Consider the following 21672-nt stretch of genomic DNA (forward strand, 5'->3'; position numbering starts at 1 on the left):
CCTCTGTCCATTCGCCCCTCACTTAAGGATGAAGCAACATTCCTTGTCCAATCCAACAACATACCATCTCGGTAAAAAATATTCTGTTCGATTTTCAGAGACGTTTCAACAACAGAGGTGATAACAAGTTCAGGTTTTTATGTCATGTATCAAATCAGTCAGTAAGGCTTTAGATGTCGCAATGTGTCCATCATTTACACGGTGCTCCCATGTAGTGCCCTTCCCAAACAAGTGCAAATACTTGAGTTCAACCCTTTGCGCAATTCATCTCTGTCTAAATCTGGGTCGGCATCCAGCCCTGAAATTTTCCAGGAACTCTGCGCATATTTTCCAGCGATAAATTTCCATGTGAGTGGCTTGAAGGGGAACGTGTATTGAGGACACACCACAGTCCTATATCGCCAATGAAGTGCAGTCTCTTATGAAATATATGGAAAAGCAACAGCGATTTTATCCACAGGATAGTCCCACAAACAGATAAGTAAGCTGTTTTAATGAAATATGGTAAGAGCAATGGCATGTTGGTTTCTTGAGGACAGTTTAGAGAAAATATACAAATTTAAATCATGACAGACAGTCTATTCACAGCAACTTCAATTTGACTATTTTAGGGAATGGATCTATAAATAAAACAATAATGAAGAGAATTCTACTTTGTTTACCATTGATTTGGAGATGCTGGTGTTGAAATGGGGTGTACAAAGTAAAAAAAATCACACAATACCAGGTTATAGTCCAACAGGTTTAATTGGAAGCACTAGCTTCAAAACCACCTGAGAATGTGTCTCTGAAGTTGATAGTGGTGTTGTTTCTATTGGCATTCTGAGGTTTGCTCCTCCTGTTGGTGGGCTTCTGTTATTTCTAGCAGTTATTATTTCCAGTTTAATCACCAAAAGAGTGAAAAGTAATAAGTATATAATGTTCAATTTGAAAATCGCTTTTTAACAATCCTTACTAATGTCTGTGCTAAAGGAATCTGCATTAGGACTCCATTCCTCCACTCCCTCCATTCAAACCACGTTGAAGAATTATTTACATAAGAATATTAAAACAAAGGGACAACTGACTGATTTAATGACATTTTTAGACATTTCCAATTACAATTTTATTTCCCTTTCTCTGAATTTCCCACTCACAATCTCTCATTGAACCAATGCCTTCCGCCATTTTTACTGGTAACAATTTTAATTATTTGTAAGATGAATTAAATAAATTTTAACAAAAATACTTAAAGATTTATTAAGTTTGAAGCACAAAATACTTAATTGGGAAACTACAATTCTACAAATTTAAAAAATGAATCAATGAAAACCCTTTTAAAAAATCTTTTCACCAATATAACTGACATGCTAAATTCTAGGTTCATATTATTCATATGTACAGTAGTTACATTAACAGCTTCAAATATCTGATCGATGTACTTTGCCTTCTTTCATAAACCTATAAATAACAAACAGCATATCTCCCAAAATGCTTTTTGATTTCATGGATGGGCAAATTTTGCTTGAATGGACAATGCTTCCAGTAACCATTTGCTGCAGAGAGATACACTGTTGGAGGGTTCATTTGATTAGTTTTCTGCAAGTGTATTTCAAGCTGCATTTCTGGGAGTCTGCATTTCTGGAAGCTCAGCCAACTGACATCTTGTCAGAGAACAGAATCCTCCAAGCAGAAAAGGCTGTCTTTACAGAGATGAGGAGAACATTTTCCTCAAAAAGATATTGAGTCTTTGGAACACTCTCAAAAGACAGTGCAAGCAGAGTCTGGATATTTTTAAAGGCAGATTCTTGATAAACAAGGGGGAGAAAGGTTATCAGGAATAGACAGGAATTTGGAGTAATTATATTAGCCATTATCTTATTGAATGGCAGAGGTTAAAGGGGCCAGAGGTCTACTGTTCCTAATTTTTATCTTTATACGTTGTTCAAACTTTTTTTTGTTAACATTCTTAACATAGCTTATATAATGATGACTAGACTATTGTAGGAACAATAAATAGAGTGCCACCTGTGATGTTCTGCTGAAAGCAATCAGTTCTGAGAATTTTTAGGAAGAGAAAAATGCTTCTTAACCCCAGAGATGTCAATCTTTTCCTCAAAGCTTTCAACTGAGTCTCAGTTTCCTTCATCTCAACCTTTCACTACTTCTATCCTGAAAACTCTGACCTCTCAACCCAAGTATGCCTCTACAATCACTATAAACCTTTGCCAAATTGCAGCCATTTGAGTCTGAGTATTTTTGTCCAAATTTAAACATTAAATTTCAATATGTTAGAGAAGATTGGAAACATTTGGCACTTTATAATGTTAAGGATGGAATAATTTCACAAAAGCAAGCAACAAAAGAAGAGACAACAATTTAATTAGAATAATGTATTGTTTTATAATATTATATGTATTGTCAGATTGATACTTTGCAAAATTTGTTATAATATTTGAAGCACAGGTTAGACTCAGTGTTGACGTCAATCATTTATCAATAAAGTTTTTACGATGTTAGGGGAGGCACCTATATTCAAATAACTCAAAACAAGAAGCATCACCAGGTGAAATATTATGGTTAGATACAAAGTATCCTTTGTCTCCTCAATGAGATTCAATTCTGACATCATGAAAGCATCACAAACAATATCAAAGTTACATTTTTCCAATTCCCATGTGAACCTTCCATATGAAATTTACAATTTAGTACATACTTACTATATAAGCAGAAGTTTTGTACTGTGGACAATATCACTACAAAATTAAATAACACAAACTTTAATAGGAGACTGAAAAGACTTTCATTCAGCTGTCTGGGATGGATTGAAATCCAGGTCCCAGAGGCAAAAGCAGTAATACTTTCAGCAAATACATTGAATCGTAGATTATCCCTTAATCTTTCTGTGAAAGCAAAATTATAAGGTGGCAACTTTTGCATCATTTCTGCAAGATTAGATTAGATTCCCTACAGTGTGGAAAGAAGCCCTTTGGCCCAACAAGTCCTTACCGGCCCTCTGAAGAGTAACCCACCTAATACACCTAACACTATGGGCAATTTAGCATAGCCAGTCCACCTAACCTGTACATCATTTAGACTGTGGGAGGAAACCGGAGTACCTGGGGGAAACCCACGCAGACACTGGGAGAATATGCAAACTCCACACAGACATTCGCTTGAGGCTGGCATTGAACCTGGGTCACTGGCACTGTGAGGCAGCACAGTATCATTCTCTAGCTATTGGTTCTCTTTCAATCCCAATGTGGCTAATGAGACAAAAAAAGTTAAATATCATGGATAGTCACAGGTGAGGTGCCGGAAGACTGGAGGTTGGCTAATGTGGTGCCACTGTTTAAGAAAGGTGGTAAGGACAAGCCAGGGAACTATAGACCAGTGAGCCTGTCGTCGGTGGTGGACAAGTTGTTGAAGGGAATCCTGAGGGATAGGATGTACATGTATTTGGAAAGGCAAGGACTGATTAGGAATCTGAAACCAAAAGAGAAAATGCTGAAAAATCTCAGCAGGTCTGGCAGCATCTGTAAGGAAAGAAAAGAGCTGATGTTTCGAGTCTTTTGTCACAGGGTCAGTTAGACTCGAAACATCAGCTATTTGGTTTCAGATTCCAGCATCTGCAGTAATTTGCTTTTATCTGACTGATTAGGGATAGTCAGCATGCCTGTGCGTGGGAAATCATGTCTCACAAACTTGATTGAGTTTTTTGAGGAAGTGACAAGGAGGATTGATGAGGGCAGAGCGGTAGATGTGATCCACATGGACTTCAGTAAGGCGTTCGACAAGGTTAGACCTCATGGAATACAGGGAGAACTATACATTTGGATACAGAACTGGCTCAAAGGTAGAAGACAGAAGGAGGTGGTGGAGGGTTGTTTTTCAGACTGGAGGCCTGTGACCAGTGGAGTGCCACAAGGATCAGTGCTGGGTCCTCTACTTTTTGTCATTTACATAAATTATCTGAATGCAAGCATAAGAGGTACAGTTAGTAAGTTTGCAGATGACACAAAAATTAGAGGTGTAGTGAACAGCGAAGAGGGTTACCTCAGATTATAACAGGATCTTGACCAGATTGGTCAATGGGCTGAGAAGTGGCAGATGAAGTTTAATTCAGATAAATGCAAGGTGCTGCATTTTGGGAAAGCAAATCTTAGCAGGACTTAAACATTTAATGGTAAGGTCCTAGGGAGTGTTGCTGAACAAAGAGACCTTGGACTGTAGGTTCATAGCTCCTTGAAAGTGGAGTCGCAGGTAGATAGGATTGTGAAGAAGGCGTTTGGGTATGCTTTCCTTTATTGGTCAGAGTATTGAGTACAGGAGTTGGGAGGTCATGTTGCAGCTGTACAGGACATTGGTTAGGCCACTGTTGAAATATTGCGTGCAATTCTGGTCTCCTTCCTATCGGAAAGATGTTGTAAAACCTGAAAGGGTTCAGAAAAGATTTACAAGGATGTTGCCAGGGTTGGAGGATTGGAGCTATAGGGTGAGGCTGAACAGGCTGGGGCTGTTTTCCCTGGAGCATCAGAGGTTGAGGGGTGACCTTATAGAGGTTTACAAAATTATGAAGGTAAATAGGCAAAGTCTTTTCCCTGGGGTCGGGAGTCCAGAACTAGAGGACATTGGTGTAGGGTGAGAGGGAAAGATATAAAAGAGACCGACAGGGCAACTTTTTCACACAGAGGGTGGTACGTGTATGGAATGAGCTGCCAGAGGAAGTGGTGGAGGCTGGTACAATTGCAATATTTAAGAGGCATTTGGATGGGTATATGAATGAGAAGGGTTTAGAGGGATATGGCCAGGTCCTGGCAGGTGGGACTAGATTGGGTTGGGATATCTAGTCGGCATGGACGGGTTGGACTGAAGGATCTGTTTCCATGCTGTATATCTCTATGACTCTATGACTTGCTGTCAATCTGACCTCAAAGGAAATACAGGTGAGACCATCTGATATAACCATATTTCCAATCCATACACCTTTGAGTAGGCTCTCCAGTAACAGCAGAGCTTCTAGGTAATCGTGTTATGCATTTTATTAACTATGATTGAAAATAAAATTGAACAGAGCGTATAAAGGGCAGGTAATCCAACATTTTTCATTTGACACATCCCTGCCAAACTTGAAAGTTCCAGTGTTTGGGAATAAGAAGCTTTCACAGCCAGGAGAAGCCATGAATGAAGGTTTATTACTAGTATTCAGTGCAGATTGTTTTGAGGTAATAGAAAAATTTGAGGTTACCTGCCAACAGCCCTTTTGATGCAAACATAAGAATGGTACATTAAGTGCAGCTGCTTCAGTTATTATAAACTTGCAAAGGCCCAACGCCTGTTCTTTGTTCAGTGATGTTTGTTACAAAATAAAGACTGAGGGGTGACATTTTGGGGGTTTATAAAATCATGAGGTGAATGGATTGGGTGAATAGCCCAGGTCTTTTTCCTAGGGTAGGAGAATCCACAATTAGAAGGCATAGGACTAAGGTGAGAGGGAAAAGATGTAAAAAGGACCTGAGGGGTAACTTTTTCACACAGAGGGTGGTGTGAGTATGAAACAAGCTGCCAGAGGAAGTGGTGGAGGCTGGTACAATTACATCATTTAAAAGGCATCTGGATGGGTATATGAATAGAAACGGTTTATAGGGAAATGGGCCAAATGCAGGCAAATGGGACTAGATTTATTTAGGATACCTGGTTGGCATGGACAGGTTGGACTGTTTCTATGCAATACAATTGTATGATTCTATGCTATATTGTAGAACATGGTGAGACTATCAATGCCGTCAGGACAACTGAAAAGGCTATGCGGAGCAGAGGCAGGAATAAGCATTCCCCCAGCTGTGGTCTCATGAGGCAGGGAAAATATTCACAGAATAAAATGTCGGCAAAACAGGACAGGGTGCAGAAAGGATTTAAAGGATGTTGCAGGGGTTGGAGGGTTTGAACTATAGAGAGAAGCTGAACAGATTGGGACTATTTTCCATGGAGTGTTGGAGGCTGAGAGGTGACTTTATAGAAGTTTATAAAATCATGAGGGGCATGGATAGGCAGCCAAACTCTATTCCTCAGGGGTCTGGGAAACCAAACCTAGAGGCCATAGATTTAAGGTGAGAGGGGAAAGATATAAAAAGATCATGGAATAGAATCCCCACAGTGTGGAAGCAGGCCATTTGGCCCATCAGGGCCACACCGACCCTCCGAAGAACATCCCACCCAGACCCACCCTATCCCTGTAATACATTCCCCATGGCTAATCCACCTAGCCTGCACATCCATGGACACTATGGACAATTTATCATAGCCATTCCACATAACCTATACACCCTTGGATGGTGGAAAGAAACCGGAGCACTCAGAGGATGCCCACACAGGTGAGGCTGGAGTCAAACCCAAGTCCCTGGCATTGTGAGGCAGCAGTGCTAACCACTGAGCCACCATGCCAGCTTGATCTAAAGGACAACTTTTTCATGCAGAGGGTGGTGCATGTATGGAATGAGCTGCCAGAGGTGGTGGTGGTGGAGGCTGGTACAATGACAACATTTAAAAGGTATCTGGATGGGTACATGAATAATTTACTCAGCTTGGAATCTGTCATCAATACGGCTTTCAGGAGCATGTCTGCCTTGTCTCCCCACTTCCTATTCATCTGCAACTTCCTGGTCTACTTCCATCACTGTCTGCTTCCTCATGAAGGGCACAGACTACTACAATGATGCCAAACATTCTTCAATGGGGTGTATTGCATTGCACCACCTTAATGATCCAAAGATCTAAATCTAATTTTGAGAAGGCCAGTGGATCACCCACGCACAGGTACATGCACATCATAAGGCACCTCAGCAGCACTCTGCAGATTCGGAATTGGTACTGCCATTCAAACCTTCTGGGAATAGCCTTTGACTCCCAGCAATCAGTTCTATAGGAAATGTGTGGCATTAAACACTTCAACCACTTCTGAATGCTCACTAAGTATTACACATTAACCTAGAGATTTTGTCCATTTTGGTCACCAATCAACTTCACATTAATGGAATGTAAACCTTTTATGTTGGGAGCCAATTGGCTAACCCATGGGTGCTCTAAAGCACCATTTTATTAGTCATTCTCAGAATGTGATTGTTGTTTGCTAGGCCAGCATTACCCACTCCTAATTGCCCTTGAGAAAGTAGTGGTCAGCTGCCCTTCTTGCACTTTTACAGGCCATGTGTGTCAGGACAGACATCCAGGAATTTGACCCAGCAACAGTGAAGGAATGACATTATTCCAAGTCAGGATGATATGTGATTTGGAGAGGAACTTGCAAGTGTTTGTGTTCCTATGATGGCATTGACCTTGTGCTTCTATGTGGTAGGGGTTGCAGGTTATTGAAGGAGCCTTGGTGAGTTAATACGGTGCATCTCATAGATGGGATATACTGCTGCCATTGCGCATCACTGGTGTAAGGAATGAATGTTGAAGCTGGTGGATGAGGTGCCACTTAAGCAGACTGTATTGTCCTGGATGGTGTTGAGGTTCCTAATTGTTGTTGTGTTTGATCTCTAGCCCTTGATCCTGAGGGAATCCTGTTCTACCAACAAATTTTGCTGTCCTAACTGCCTGGCTGTCTGCATCCAAGTGGATCCTCACAAATTATTGGAAAATTCTGAATAAGACATCTGTGACATCTCATATACACTTGTGAGCTGCTGACTGGAAGAGTCCTCAAAGGTCCTTAGCCAAACCCTGAAACAAGCCACTGGTAAAGTAGTTCAGGGCCATAGTGACCTTCAAGGCATGGATTGTCCTCTAGTCTTTGCAGTGCCAGTTCTCCTTTAACAGCTGGAATATAGAATATACCACATTCAAAGGGCCCTCCCGAATTCCCTCTTGGTCAGGTGAAGCACCTTCTCTATATTCTGTTTCAAACCAATGCTCATCATCACCGTGAAGCCAGCTTTCCTGGATCTTTCCCCTCTGCAAGTTAGTATACTGCCCATGTCTGCTGTTACTGCTCCTATATCCTTCTATTCTAGATCCTCTTTGGCTGCAGCATAGTTAGGAGAAGGACAGGTTTTCCATTTGATCAGAATCAGGTGGTCTGCAAATACAGGGCATTGATCTATCTAGTCAGCATATGTTTTTGACAGTTTCCCTCTAAATCTCCTGTTAAACCTCTGTAGATTCCTGGACCTAGTATTTGTCCTCTGTTGCCTTGCTATCATAGACCTACCAGTCACTACTCTGCATTGAGAAGTTACAGGTAGTTCTTCTATAATGTGGTGAATGCATTCTTGTGCAACCCAGCACTATAGAAAAATCACATTTTAGAAACAGCATTTAAAGTGTTGGCAATGTAATTGCGTTACAGCCAACACACATTTTGAAAGTACACACTTCAGAAACAATGTCCCCATTCGTCAATCGCGTGACAGTAAATTCGCATTCATGAAACACATGCTATAGCAGAACAACCTGTATCATGAAACTGGTGATTCCAGTATTGGAGACTGTTGCATTTGCCACATAAGCCCCTTAAGGCTTGCAGCTGACTCCTTCCTTCATGTCCTTATCCATAACACCAAGAACTGGAAGTCAATCCAAAACATAGTGTGTCTCCAGATTCACATGGAATGTCGTTCTAAGAGGCCTGGAGAGATGCTGGTATATCAAGAGTTTTTTTTTATTTATTCATCTAGGCATATGCTATTCATATGCAGTCAGAAAACAGAATGCATGTATTTCTCAGTTCAGGAGAACTGAGTTAGGTAGGAACTCTGACAAGCCAACCTTTCAATGAGATGCAAATTCACACAGGTTTGTTTCACAAGACCACTGTTGACCCCTCTTTTAAGGTTTGGAGGACTTACTTGCATGGTTTATCCCATGGTCAGGACTCTGAAATTGGCCTCCTGTCCAGTTACATTCCTCTGGCCATTTTCAGCATTCTCTGGGGCTGCATGTTTCTACAGCATTTCAGGTTCATGATCCTTCATTTGATGCTCCATGTCTTGCTGGCTAAGCCCATTTGCCCCATGCACTGACAAGCACAACCATCAGCCCTTAAAGAGTCATTTAGTTTTAAACTTGAATTCTTAGGGGCCAGCCAACTGGACTGCTTTCATGTCCATGGGAAAATGGGGCCGCTACTAGCCTGTGTGAACCTCACCATTATCTCCAAACTGGTAGTTAGTAATCTCTCATCATACCATGAATGCAGTTTAAATCAGCTCAGGTCACTCAGCAAGAACTGGTGTTCTGCCAGCTGCCTGCCTGCCTGCAAGTTAAATAAGATCTCTATTGTCGTATCAGGACAGGAGAGGCATAATACAGGTCCCAATATTAGACACAATATGGAGAGAAAAAACTCAGAATTTTCTGGAAAAGTTCAACATCTGTGAAGAGAAATTAACATTTCAGGTCCAGTATGCCTTCCTCAGAAATGATGGTAGCTAGGAAAATGTCAGTTCATATGTCTTTTTACAATATGGAGAGAAATGGACAACTCAATTACACCTCAAAATTGTACGTTTCCAGATTTGGATCTCCATAATCCATGAGAGCTCCTTCCTGAAACAGGTGGGTGCTCTTTCCAGGAACCAGCCAAGATGGCAGTTGAACTGAGGATGTAAGTGACACTAAATCATTGTCAAACATCTATCAACATATGCCAGCCTGGAGACCCTTAAAGCCTATTTGAGAGTTTTAATCCTATTTAGTGTAGTCCTTATGTATCTGTTAGCAACTTATGAAGTAAGTGTCACTCATTGGCTACACTGCAGCTTCATGTAACCTGATCTGTCTCCAAGTGCTAATTGCTCTGAATATGCACATCTGGAGATAAATTAAAGATTAAATGATTGAATACATTTACCTGCTGACTGGATACTAGTTCCTCTACAAAGTCTGAATAAACTAATAGGAAGTGACTAGTTCTGTGGGTTTATGTTACAAATTTGCACTCCCAACTTGGAGCTTTTATAGAATCAAACATTACAGAAGAGGCTGTTTGGCCCATTGAGTCTGCACCAATAAGAAGATCCACCAAAATGCTACACGAGTGCCACTTCCCAGCACTTGGTCCATTGTCTTGAGTGTTATGACATTTCAAGTGTAATCCAAGTATTTTTTAAAGATTGTGAGGTTTCCCATTCTAACTACCCTTCCATGCAGTGTATTTCAGATCCCCACCACTTTCTGCGTGAAAAATGTTTTCCTTAAATAGCCTTCTGCCTTTCACCTTAAAACTGTGTCCTATTGTTGTGACCTTTCAATTTAGAGGAACAGCTCCTTTCTATCCATCCTGGCCTAAACCCTGCACACTCTTCTCAAGAAAACAACCTAAGCTTATCTAGCCTCTTTTCATAGTCAAATTGCTTCATCCCATGCAATATCCTAGTGAATCTCATTTGTACCCTCCTCCAGTGCAATCACATCCTTCCTATATTGGGGTGACAAGAATACTCACAATACTCTAGCTGTGGTCTAAGCAAAGACCTGTACAGCTCCAGTATAACCTCCTTACTCTTATAATCTATGCCTCAAGTGAAAAGACAACTGTCCTGTATGCTTTCTTGACTACTCTATTAACCTGCCCTGCTATCTCAGGGATCTGAGGAAAGGCATCCATTATCCCTCTGTTCCTCAGAGTTTCCTAGGGTCTTGTGAGGACACTGTTTGCAAGGAACTTACATCAGGAAATCGTATCTGACTTTGTATTTAATACCATTTTTGAATATTATGATCTAAAAGCTTACAGTAACACTTAAAATCTGATTGCTAGAACTCCAAATTTTTATAGCCAATACTTCTTTAACTGTCATATAGATTAGATCCTGAAGAATCTAAGGATATACTGGTGGTAATTTTCTATTCAAACTCTAGGTAGTATTGATGTTGAATAAATTGCCCTAAATCAATTGTTTAAAATAGACAAGCCCCATAACTGGCAGGCAATCCACTCCACATTATTACTGCACAGGCAGACGGGTAGAAAGATACCGCCACAAATTTATAAATAAAACAGCAGGTTTAGACCAGTTTGAATTTTACTGCTGCCAAGGTATCACTGACTTCATAATTGGCAGGGAAGACATTCGAGTATCTGGCTGTTAACTCTCAACAATATACCCGAAATTCTTTTGTAGTGTGGTTCAAAGCATACTTCCAATGATATTGGGACACATTGTATTACAAAGTTATCATCTATTCAGTTTTCTTCAAGGACATAACTTTGACATGTTACCTTTACGTTAACTATAGATTCCCAGTCTCCTTACTAAAAATTAAGGCTAATTGTCATAGCTTTTATTTTATCACAGCAAATGATTATAAATACATTTTTTAAAATTCAGTTTGCGATATCCACTGTACGATAAGTTCATTTTGGGCTTCAATAAGTTGTGATAAATTACAATTAATTTATGTTCAAGTTGCCTGATATGTTTTGGCTGGTTGAAGATTCTGTGAAAAGAGAAGTTATTGCTAATGTTAATGTTAAATTTGCAAGTCTAGAAAATAACCTGCCATAATGAGCACCAGTACTTACTGAAATATTTGCATATATTGAAGATTCATACCTCAAACAGTGCCATAAATCATTAAGATTATAAAATATTTTTGTACAGAATTTGAAAGTACGTGCCAAAGCTTTCAACTTATGTTGAATAAATGTCATGGGGGACTTCAACTTTCCAAATATTGACTGGGAACACTATAGTACGAGTACTATAGATGGGTCAGTTTTTGTCCAGTGTGTGCAGGAGGGCTTCCTGACACAGTATGTAGACAGGCAGACAAGGGGCGAAGCCACATTAGATTTGGTACTAGGTAATGAGCCCGGCCAGGTGTTGGACTTGGAAGTTGGTGAGCACTTTGGTGATAGCAATCACACTTCTGACATGTTTACTTTAGTGATAGAAAGGAATAGGTGTATACCACTGGGCAAGCATTACAGCTGGGGGGAAAGGCAATTACGATGCGATTAGGCAAGATTTAGGAAGCATAGGATAGGGAAGGAAACTGCAGGGAATTGGCACATTAGAAATGTGGAGCTTGTTCAAGGAAAACCTCCTGAGTGTCCTAGATAAGTATGTACCTGTCAGGCAGGGAGGAAGCTATAGAGCGCGGGAGCCGTGGCTTACGAAGGAAGTGGAATCTCTGGTCAAGAGGAAGAAGAAGGCTTATGTTAGGATGAGATGTGAAGGTTCAGTTAGGGCGCTTAAGCATTACAAGGTAGCCAGGAAGGACCTAAAGACAGAGCTCAGAAGAGCCAGGAGGAGACATGAGAAGTTGTTAGCGGATAGGATCAGGGTAAACCCTAAGGCTTTCTATAGGTATTTAAGGAATAAAAGAATGATGAGAGTAAGATTAGGGCCAATCAAGGATAGTAGTGGGAAGTTGTGTGTGGACTCAGAGGAGATAGGGGAAGCACTTCATGAATATTTTTCGACAATATTCACTCTGGAAAATGACAATGTTGTCGAGGAGAATACTGAGATACAGGCCACTAGACTAGGTGTGATGGAGGTTCACAAGGAAGGGGTATTAGAAATCCTGCAGAGTGTGAAAGTAGATAAGTCCCCTGGGCCGGATGGGATTTATCCTAGGATCCTCTGGGAAGCAAGGGAGGAGATTGCCGAGCCTTTGGCATTGATCTTTAAATCGTCATTGTCTACAGGAATAGTGCCAGAAGACTGGAGCAAAGCAAATGTGGTTCCCCTGTTCAAGAAGGGGAGTAGAGACAACCCAGGTAATTATAGGCCAGTGAGCCTTACTTCAGTTGTTGGTAAAGTGTTGGAAAAGGTTATAAGAGATAGGATTAATAATCATCTAGAAAAGAATAATTTGATTAGGGATAGTCAGCACAGTTTTGTGAAGGGTAGGTCATGCCTCACAAACCGTATTGAGTTCTTTGAGAAGGTGACCAAACAGGTAGGTGAGAGTAAACCAGTTGATGTGGTGTATATGGATTTCAGCAAGGTGTTCGATAAGGTTCCCTACAGTAGGCTATTGTACAAAATGCGTAAGAATGGGATTGTGGGAGATATAGCAGTTTGGATCAGTAATTGGCTTGCTGAAAGAAGACATAGGGTGGTGGTTGATGGGAAATGTTCATCCTGGAGTCCAGTTACCAGTGGTGTACTGCAAGGGTTGGTGTTGAGTCCACTGCTGTTCGTCATTTTTATAAACGACCTGGATGAGGGCGTAGAAGGGTGGGTTAGTAAATTTGCAGTTGACACTAAGGTCGGTGGAATAGTGGATAGTGACAAAGGATGTTGTAGGTTACAGAGAGACATAGATAAGCTGCTGAGCTGGGCTGAGAGGTGGCAAATGGAGTTTAATGCGGACAAGTGTGAGGTGATTCACTTTGGTCGGAGTAACCGGAATGCAAAGTACTGGACTAACGGTGAGATTCTTGGTAGTGTAGATGAGCAGAGAGATCTCGGTGTCCAGGTACACAGATCCTTGAAAGTTGCCACCCAGGTTGACAGGGTTGTTAAGAAAGCATACAGTGTTTTAGCTTTTATCAAAAGAGAATCGAGTTCCGGAACCATGAGGTTATGCTACAGCACTATTCTGGTGCAGCTGCACTCCGAGTATTGTGTACAGTTCTGGTCACCGCATTATAAGAAGGATGTGGAAGCTTTGGAAAGGGTGCAGAGGAGATTTAGTAGGATGTTGCCTGGTATGGAGGGAAGGTCTTACGAGGAAAGGCTGAGGGACTTGAGGCTGTTTTCGTTAGAGAGAAGAAGGTGGAGAGGTGACTTAATAGAGACATATAAGATAATCAGAGGGTTAGATAAGGTGGACAGGGAGAGCCTTTTTCCAAGTATGGTGATGGCGAGTGTTAATACTACCCGTGACCTTGATAATCTCTTTAAGATGTGCTATCCTTCTCTGCATTTGTTCACAGGTAATGGAAATAATTTAAATATCTATAAGACTGGCCACCATCTTCTGCTAGGAGTATGGCTGCTCTGCTTCCTGGGAAGATATCCTAACAGATGGTAAAGTTGACAACCACCTCACAAAGCAGAATCTCTCTTCATCAAGCAAGCTTGTTTGCAGTGTTGTTTACTCGCAGTTATTCAGAGGCAAAATGTCTTACCTTCAGATTTCTTTTCCCTTGAGTATGGCAGCTGTGTTTTTCTGTCCATTCAGCCTTTGCAGGGGTTGTCAAGTATTTTAATTACCTGTGCTCATTAGAATGGCCATGATGTTTTTGCTCTCTCGTGTGTGTATTTCAGTGGCTACATCCTGCCAATTTCTCTTGCAACAAACTTTTAAAGACTCATTGCATATACTACCCTCACTGAGGTTTTGCCCACACCATACAACATAGGCAGGGATCTTGTTAGTCGTAGATAGGTGGAAAAATGCGGGATATTCTCACAGCCTGGCTATTGGTTGAAACAGCTTATGGGGTACAGATTGCCAATTTGCTACCTGGAGCTTTGCCTATATATTTACTTCTCAAATCGCTTCTTTTGTTAATTAAATCTAATATTGTCAGCAAGTATAAATAAAAGTAGCAACATCCATATCACAATGGAAATGGATATCAACTGCTGTGGTTAACTGCTCCAATCCAGTTTTACACATCTGTGCCACTGCCGGTAATAAATTTCTAACTACCTCTTTTACAGGCTCACTGCTCTCTGGGTGAAGGAATTTCTCCTCAACTCTGTTCTAAGTGGCCTATTCCTTATCCTTAGACTGTGACCCCTGGTTCTGGACTTGTTGGTCATCAGGAATATCCTTCCTGTATTAAAATTGTATAGGTTTCTATAAAATTCTTCTAACCTTCAGTGAATATAGCCCTAACCAATCCAGTCTTTCTTTATACGTCAGTTCTGCTATTCCAGGTATCAGTCTTGTAAACCTTCACTGCATTCCTCCAGAGCCAGAACATTCCTCCTCAAATAAGAAGACCAAAACTGAACAGCATACTCCCAAGTGTGGTCTTATCAGGGTCCCGTATAATTGCAGCAAGATGTCTTGCTCCTGTACTTGAATCTCTCATTATGGAGTCCAACATACTGTTTGCCTTCTTCACCTTCTGCTGCACCTGCGAGTTTACTTTCAGCAACCAATATATATGAACATCCATGTGTTGTTACATTTCAGCATGGGTTCATCAAGGGGAGGTCATGCTGAAAATCTGCTGAAATTCTTTGAGGAAGTAGCGAGCATATTAGACCAAGAAAAGCCAATGGATATTATCAATCTGGACTTCAAGAAGGCCTTTGACCAGGTGCTGCACAGGAGGCTACAGAGTAAGATATGGGCCCATGGTGTTAGAGGCAAGATGCTAGCATAGATAGACGCTTGGTGGTCTGGCAGAAAGCTGAGAGTTTTGATAAAAGAGTCTTTCTCAGGATGGCAGCTGGTGACAAGTGGTGTTCCATGAGGCTCAGTGTTGGGACCACAGCCTTTCACTTTATACATTAATGATCTAGATGAAGGAACTGAGGGTATTCTGGCTAAGTTTGCAGATGATACAAAGATAGGTAGAGGCACAGGTAGTATAGAGGAGGTGGGAAGGCTGCAGAAGGATTTGAACAGGTTTGGAGAGTTGGCAAAGAAGCGGCAGATGAAATACAACAAGGGAAAGTGTGAGATGATGCACTTTGGTAGGAAGAATAGAGGCATTGACTACTTTCTAAGTGGAGAGAAAATTCAGAAGTCTGAAGTGCAAAGAGTCTTGGGAGTTCTAGTCCAGCATTCTCTCAAGAGAAACTTGCAGGTTGAGTCAGTAGTTAGGAAGGCAAATGCAATGAAGACACTTATTTTGAGAGGGCTTGAATATAAAAGCAGGGATGTACTTCTGAAGTTCTATAAGGCTCTTGTCAGACCACACTTGGAGTATTGTGTGAAGTTTTGGGTCCCGTATCTAAAGAAGAGTGTACTGGCCCTGGAGCGTGTTCAGAGGAGGTTCACGAGAATGGTCCTGGGAATGAAAAGCTTAACATATGAGAAATGTTTGAGGATTCTGTGTTTATACTCGGTGGAGTTTAGAAGGATGGGAAGGAATCTAATTGAAACATACAGAATACTGAATGGCCAGGACGGAGTGGATGTTGGAAGGATGTTTCCGTTGGTAGGAGAGACTAGGACGCGAGGGCATAGCATTAGAGTAAAGGGTAGACCTTTTAGAATGGAGCTAAGGAGAAACTTCTTCAGCCAGAGAGTGGTGAATTTATGGAATTCATTGCCACAGAAGGCTGTGGAGGCCAGGTCATTGGGTATACTTAAGACTGAGATAGATAGGTTCTTGAATATCAAGGGGATTAAGGCTTATGGGAAGAAAGCGGGAGAATGAGGATGGGAAACATATCAGCCATGATTGAATGGTGGAGCAGACTTGATTGGCTGAATGGCCGAATTTCTGCTCCTCTGTCTTATGGTCTAGTTTCTCCTTTCCCAATCAATCATCAATTAAATAATAATCTGCCTTCCCGTTTTTGCAATCAAAATAGATAACCTCACACTTATCCACAGTATAGTTCATCTGTCTTGCATTTACCCACACATTCAACTTGTCCAAATCATATTGAGGCATCTCTGCATCCTCCTAACAGTTCACCTTCCTAACCAGCTTTGTGTCCACTGCAAACGTGGAGATATCACATTTAATTCCTTCATCTAAGATGTTAATATATGTTGTGAATTGCTGCGGTCCAAGCACTGATCCCCATGGTAGGATCTAGATATTGACTCCTGTTTTGGAAAAGGATTTGACTCTTTGTTTCTTGTCTGCCAACTAATTACCTGGAGGTAGAATATTTATTGCTGCAGTCTGCACTCTGCTACTGTTCTCTCTGTTAGCCTCCATTCTACGAGCTTCTATTCTGCTTGACTCCATTCTGTCCACCTCGCGTGCTCTCAAAATCAGTGATTCCTCTCTGTTTAGTGCTTCTAGGTATTTGGAAAAAGACCAGGAAACCTGTTGATGGAGAAAAAGTGGAATAAGGATTCTGATCCAGAGCACAAAATCTATCATTTTTGACTAAATAATAAATAAACACACATGCATTTCAAACACATTTATAATCCAGCAACTGATTTTTTAAAAATATGGGCTATGTAGAAGATAGCTACAAGCTGCTTGGCCCCTGAATAGATCACAGTAAGGAAGACAATGGAACGTTGGCTGTAAAAAGCAATGGATTTTCTCTTGAAGAGAACAGGCTGAGGGCGCAATGTAATAGAAGTGTTTATAATCATGAATAGATTGGTTAGAATAAATAAAGAGAATAGTTACAAGTGTGGGAAGAATAAAACTAGAGACTATTAACATATCTAATCACCAAGAAATCAAAATGGGAATAGCAGAAAAAAGTGGAAAACTGTGTAGATTCATTTAAGGCTATGCCAAATAAATATGAAGGTGAGGGGAATGGAGTATTACGCTGATAACAGCAACGAAGGAGAAGCTCAAACAGATGACTTGGAATTTGAAATCGTACTGATAATGATACTGATAGTGTTTGTTGTCATCATCTCTTTAAAACTAACAGCTAATTCTGGAGTCCACATATGTGCAGTTAAACATTAAAGTCCAAATGTTGCTATCAGTGATCCTATGCTTCGTCACAAGGCACACTGTTAAAATCCTGCAGACTGCAATCTAAGGAGAAGTATCTGAACTGATGAGAACTACCTCTTTAGCACTGTTAGTCTTATGTGAACATTGTCAAAAAGTAACATTTTGTTTAATGATCTATTAATCAAGTTATTCAGAAGCATTCTAAGTTTATGATTACAGCAGAAAAACAACTTACACTAACCACTCTGCATAGTTCTGTTACATACTTTTGACACTAACAATGCACCCAAATTAACAATTGACCCAGCTCTCACCAGAAATATACATACCTGATGCTATTTGGACATGAAACCACTCTTGTAGCATTAAAAGTACAAATGCTAAGAATCCACATCTTGTGCCACAACAATATGTAGGTCACCATAATAAACAAACCAGGCTAATAAGATCATCAAAATGGAAATGCAATGAGAAGATTGTTTCAGTAATTTCTTTTTACCTTCTGGCTGTGCCCTGAATCCTGCCAAGAAAATTTAAAGAAAAATGAAGAAATTTAGTTTAAAAATTTAATAAAAGTTTGTGTTATTTTTCAGGTAATTTCAAATATCATATTTTGTGTTTTGTTTAAAGCAAATTTCTATGGCAGACCAAAGCTGTTACAAGCTGCAATCTGTGCCTGTCCACCTTCTATGGTACCTTGCATAGGTCTAATAAACATGTTTGTTAAGGTATTCAGTGCACCATGGTTTCAGAGTTTTGGGGATAAGTTATCGTTGGGAAATGAATGCCCTAGAGTTCTAATGCTGGGGCAAGTTTGATTAGTTTTCACTTCAGGTTCCTCATCTGACGACCACCTTGACTGAGAGGCTTGGCAGCTTGTCGATCAGGTATAACTGAAGTCTGGGTGCTTTAGTGATGGTATGGGGGAGAGGGTGACCAACACGATCTAAGTTAAAAATCACACAACAGCAGGTTATAGTCTTAACAGGTTTATTTGGAAGTACAAGCTTTCAGAGCACTGCTCCTTCGTCAGGTAGCTGTGGAACAGGATCATAAGACACAGAATTTATAGCAAAAGATCCTAGTGTCACACAAGTGATGCAATATATTGAACAAACCTAGATTGCTGTTAGGTCTTCATCTTTTAGAATGGGTTTCAGGTTTTGGTTCATTAATATGTAAATCCCAAAATTTCTTTCAAGTCACACTCCCGACATAACTTAAGGTTCTCTAAAAACAGGTGACATCTCAGTTCAGACAGTACATTAAAGGAATGAGGTTAGAGACTATATGTATTCCAGTCTTGAGTCAGACTAGGTCTATTTCCAAAGTAGGGATTTATAAAATGTCAAATGGATTGACTGCCTAAAGATTGTGTGTTTTTTGAACAAAATAGATTATATCTAAACCCTCTATCCCATCCACAATCTCTCCCCAATACCATCACTAAAGCACCCAGACTCCAGTTATACCTGATCAACAAGCTCCCAAGTTTCTCAGTCAAGATGATCTTCAGGTGAGGAACCTGAAGGAAAAAGTAATCAAACTTGCCTCAGTTAGAACTCAAAGGCATTCAATTCTCAACGATAACTTGTCCCCAACACTCTGAAACCATGCTGCAGAACAGGGTAACAGAATTAAAGTTGACTGGAGCATCTATCACTAGAAAACTGACTTAGCAAATGCACTTCTGCAGAAATTACACATTGCAAGAGTAAAGGTTGACCTCAAGGATGGTCTAACTCCCCACAGAGGTTCCAAAAACACAAGGTCTGAAGAACAGCTCTCATTGAAAGCTGGTTCATTTTAGTTTTGTTATCCAGTGACAAGAATGGAAAATGGATAAAGAAAAATTCCACCTTCAATGAAGACCCCTGAGATCTTTTAGAAGAGATATGGCAGAGGAGGTTGGTCATACTGGAGATGAGGGAATCTTCTCTGTGCAATGGACATGGTAGAAGGAGGTGCACTCAGTCAGAATTCTCTCCTGTAATCTGACATTTTGGGAGAAGACTAGAAGGATGTCTTTGAGCATCAGCAGGACCTTCATCGTAATTTCTACAATTCTGTATAGCCATCTCATGCATTTGACAAATGTTGTATTCCTAACCTCATTCAGCTGCACCTGTCCAACCTCCCTGCATCTTCAAATCATGTTGGTGTAATAGACCACCATAAAATAACTAAAGCTGCCATGGCTGCACACAGAATACCAGGCATCCATTTGGTTGAGGTCCAAGACCAACTATACATTAAGGAATGTCTTTTCCTATTCATGCTCAAGCAACTGATCTCTATCAAAGTAATGTCTTAACTGAAGCACCAAAGAACAGGACCATAACCACATATACATTGATCCTGCAGTTTCACCTTTGTCCCTTCCCTCTATCATGGGTGCCAAATACTTCTTCCAAATGAAATAACAACTTCTACTGCTTTCAATTTAGCATACTTTATTTCTGTTTCCAGTACAGTTTTCTCTATGTCAGGGAGACTAACTGCAGATGGGGGGATCACTTCATTGTAGTGAAATTGAAAGTCATCACAGATGTGGAGGAATACAGGCTGCTCTCTCATTAGAGTTCAACCTGAGGGTCAACATGCCTCAGGTAAGAGGCAAGGGTGAGAAGACAACTTTCATAATGGCTTCAGCCAGTATAGAAGTTGAGTATTTCTGTACACTCACATGTTCGATCCCAAGCTTCCAGTGGAACGCTGTTTTAATTCTCTGCTTTGTTCTCACTCTTATGTCCTTAGCTTCCTATATTGCTCCAGTGAAACCAAACCGAAGCTTCAGCATGTCCTGAGCTCTTGATCAAATATCTTACATTCTTCTAGTTTCAATGTCAAGTTCAACAATTTCAGGTCACAATCTCTGCTCCCATTTTATACAGGTTGGAAGTACTAAGAACAGTCCTGATCTAAATGTTTAAACATAGCCCCTTTGGACCCATCATTATTACTATACTTGTCTCATTTCCATTCTTCGTGCTTTGTAGTATTATTCCCCTTTGTTATTCAGTCATTCCAGCTGGCCACCCTATTGCAGGCCTTTCTCACTGCTGTTTTATTTCATTGTCGCTACATTTGTTTCTCCCTGATCATTCTTTTTTAAAAAGGTTGGTTAATCTTGAAATTCTTTCACTTCACAATGAAAGGTCATCTACTTGAAAAGTTGACCTTGTTAGTATCCCCTCCATGACAGGCATTGGTGAGAGGGGGCATTGGATAAGCATTAAAAGTCGAAAAACTCAGTATGAATCTCCAACTCGCAGCATATTGCATCTTGTCACCATTTTGTTGTGCAAGAGCTCCATCATGAGGTGAGGATGCACCTCATTAACACATTCATTTCAGATCTCAGAGGGCAATCAGGAGCCTGATTTAAATTTACCTGTTACTGGCCTAGCTTCCAAGATTTGGGAAACCCAAAAAAGAAATGGAACTATTAGCACAGAAAGGTAAAGCCCTTGAACAGCAACCTTTGTGGGTCAGGAGGAACGGGTACATTTCCCTTGTCCTCTATACTTCCGACTGTATACAGTTCTGACTACACTATATTTCGCAGCTATACCAGATCCTTGAAACCTCACCTTTCCCTTCCTAAGTGTCCTTGGCTGTGGCACCTTACCACTGGTTTTCCCTTACAGCAGTTGGACTGTGGCTCAATTTGGCAGGTGTGATGATGCTGTCACTTTAAAAAGGTTATTTTATCTTGGGTTTTTCTGAAGAGAGGTTTCAAACGCAGAGGTGATGAAGTGGCTACGGGAGACAACCTAAGTCAACAATCAGAGGAGTCCTTTAGGTTTTTTTAAAATAGCTGTAACAATGGAAGGGGAGTGGCCAGTTCTCACAGTTCAGGCTTTCTAGTTTTTTAACTCTAGCAATCAGAAGCTGTTGAGGTCCAAAAAGAGGTGGAGCTTTAGTAAAATGATTCCTAACTGCTATGTTCTCTAAAATCACTCGTGATGTTGTTTTCTCCTGGAGAATTCTAAGATCTGTACCTGAATTTACCTTGCTACCTTGTGGGATATTAATATATTGGAACAGTTAATTAGTAACAGGTACTGTATCTATTATTTGGTTATGTTTTCCAATTGTTAAATTATTCTAAATTCCTCTTTCTTTTGTTTGTATTTTAACTATAGTGTTTAAATAAATTG

At 40.5% G+C, this 21672-nt stretch overlaps 1 protein-coding gene across 1 annotated transcript in view; it reads right to left on the bottom strand.

The window, feature by feature from the left end:
• Positions 1–10948: 10948 nt before the first annotated feature.
• LOC140476797 (regulator of G-protein signaling 22-like) overlaps positions 10949–21672 on the bottom strand; it is a 142940-nt gene continuing 132216 nt past the window's right edge. The window contains exons 25-27 of the mRNA XM_072569592.1: positions 18009–18029; positions 16732–16906; positions 10949–11421 (exon numbers count right to left, since the gene is read on the bottom strand). Of these exons, the coding sequence (XP_072425693.1) occupies positions 11375–11421; positions 16732–16906; positions 18009–18029 (243 nt within the window). The 3' untranslated portion in view covers positions 10949–11374. The remainder of the gene's footprint in view (positions 11422–16731; positions 16907–18008; positions 18030–21672) is intronic.

The sequence above is a fragment of the Chiloscyllium punctatum genome, chromosome 5 (genome assembly GCF_047496795.1).
Source record: "Chiloscyllium punctatum isolate Juve2018m chromosome 5, sChiPun1.3, whole genome shotgun sequence".
NCBI classification, from domain to species: domain Eukaryota; kingdom Metazoa; phylum Chordata; class Chondrichthyes; order Orectolobiformes; family Hemiscylliidae; genus Chiloscyllium; species Chiloscyllium punctatum.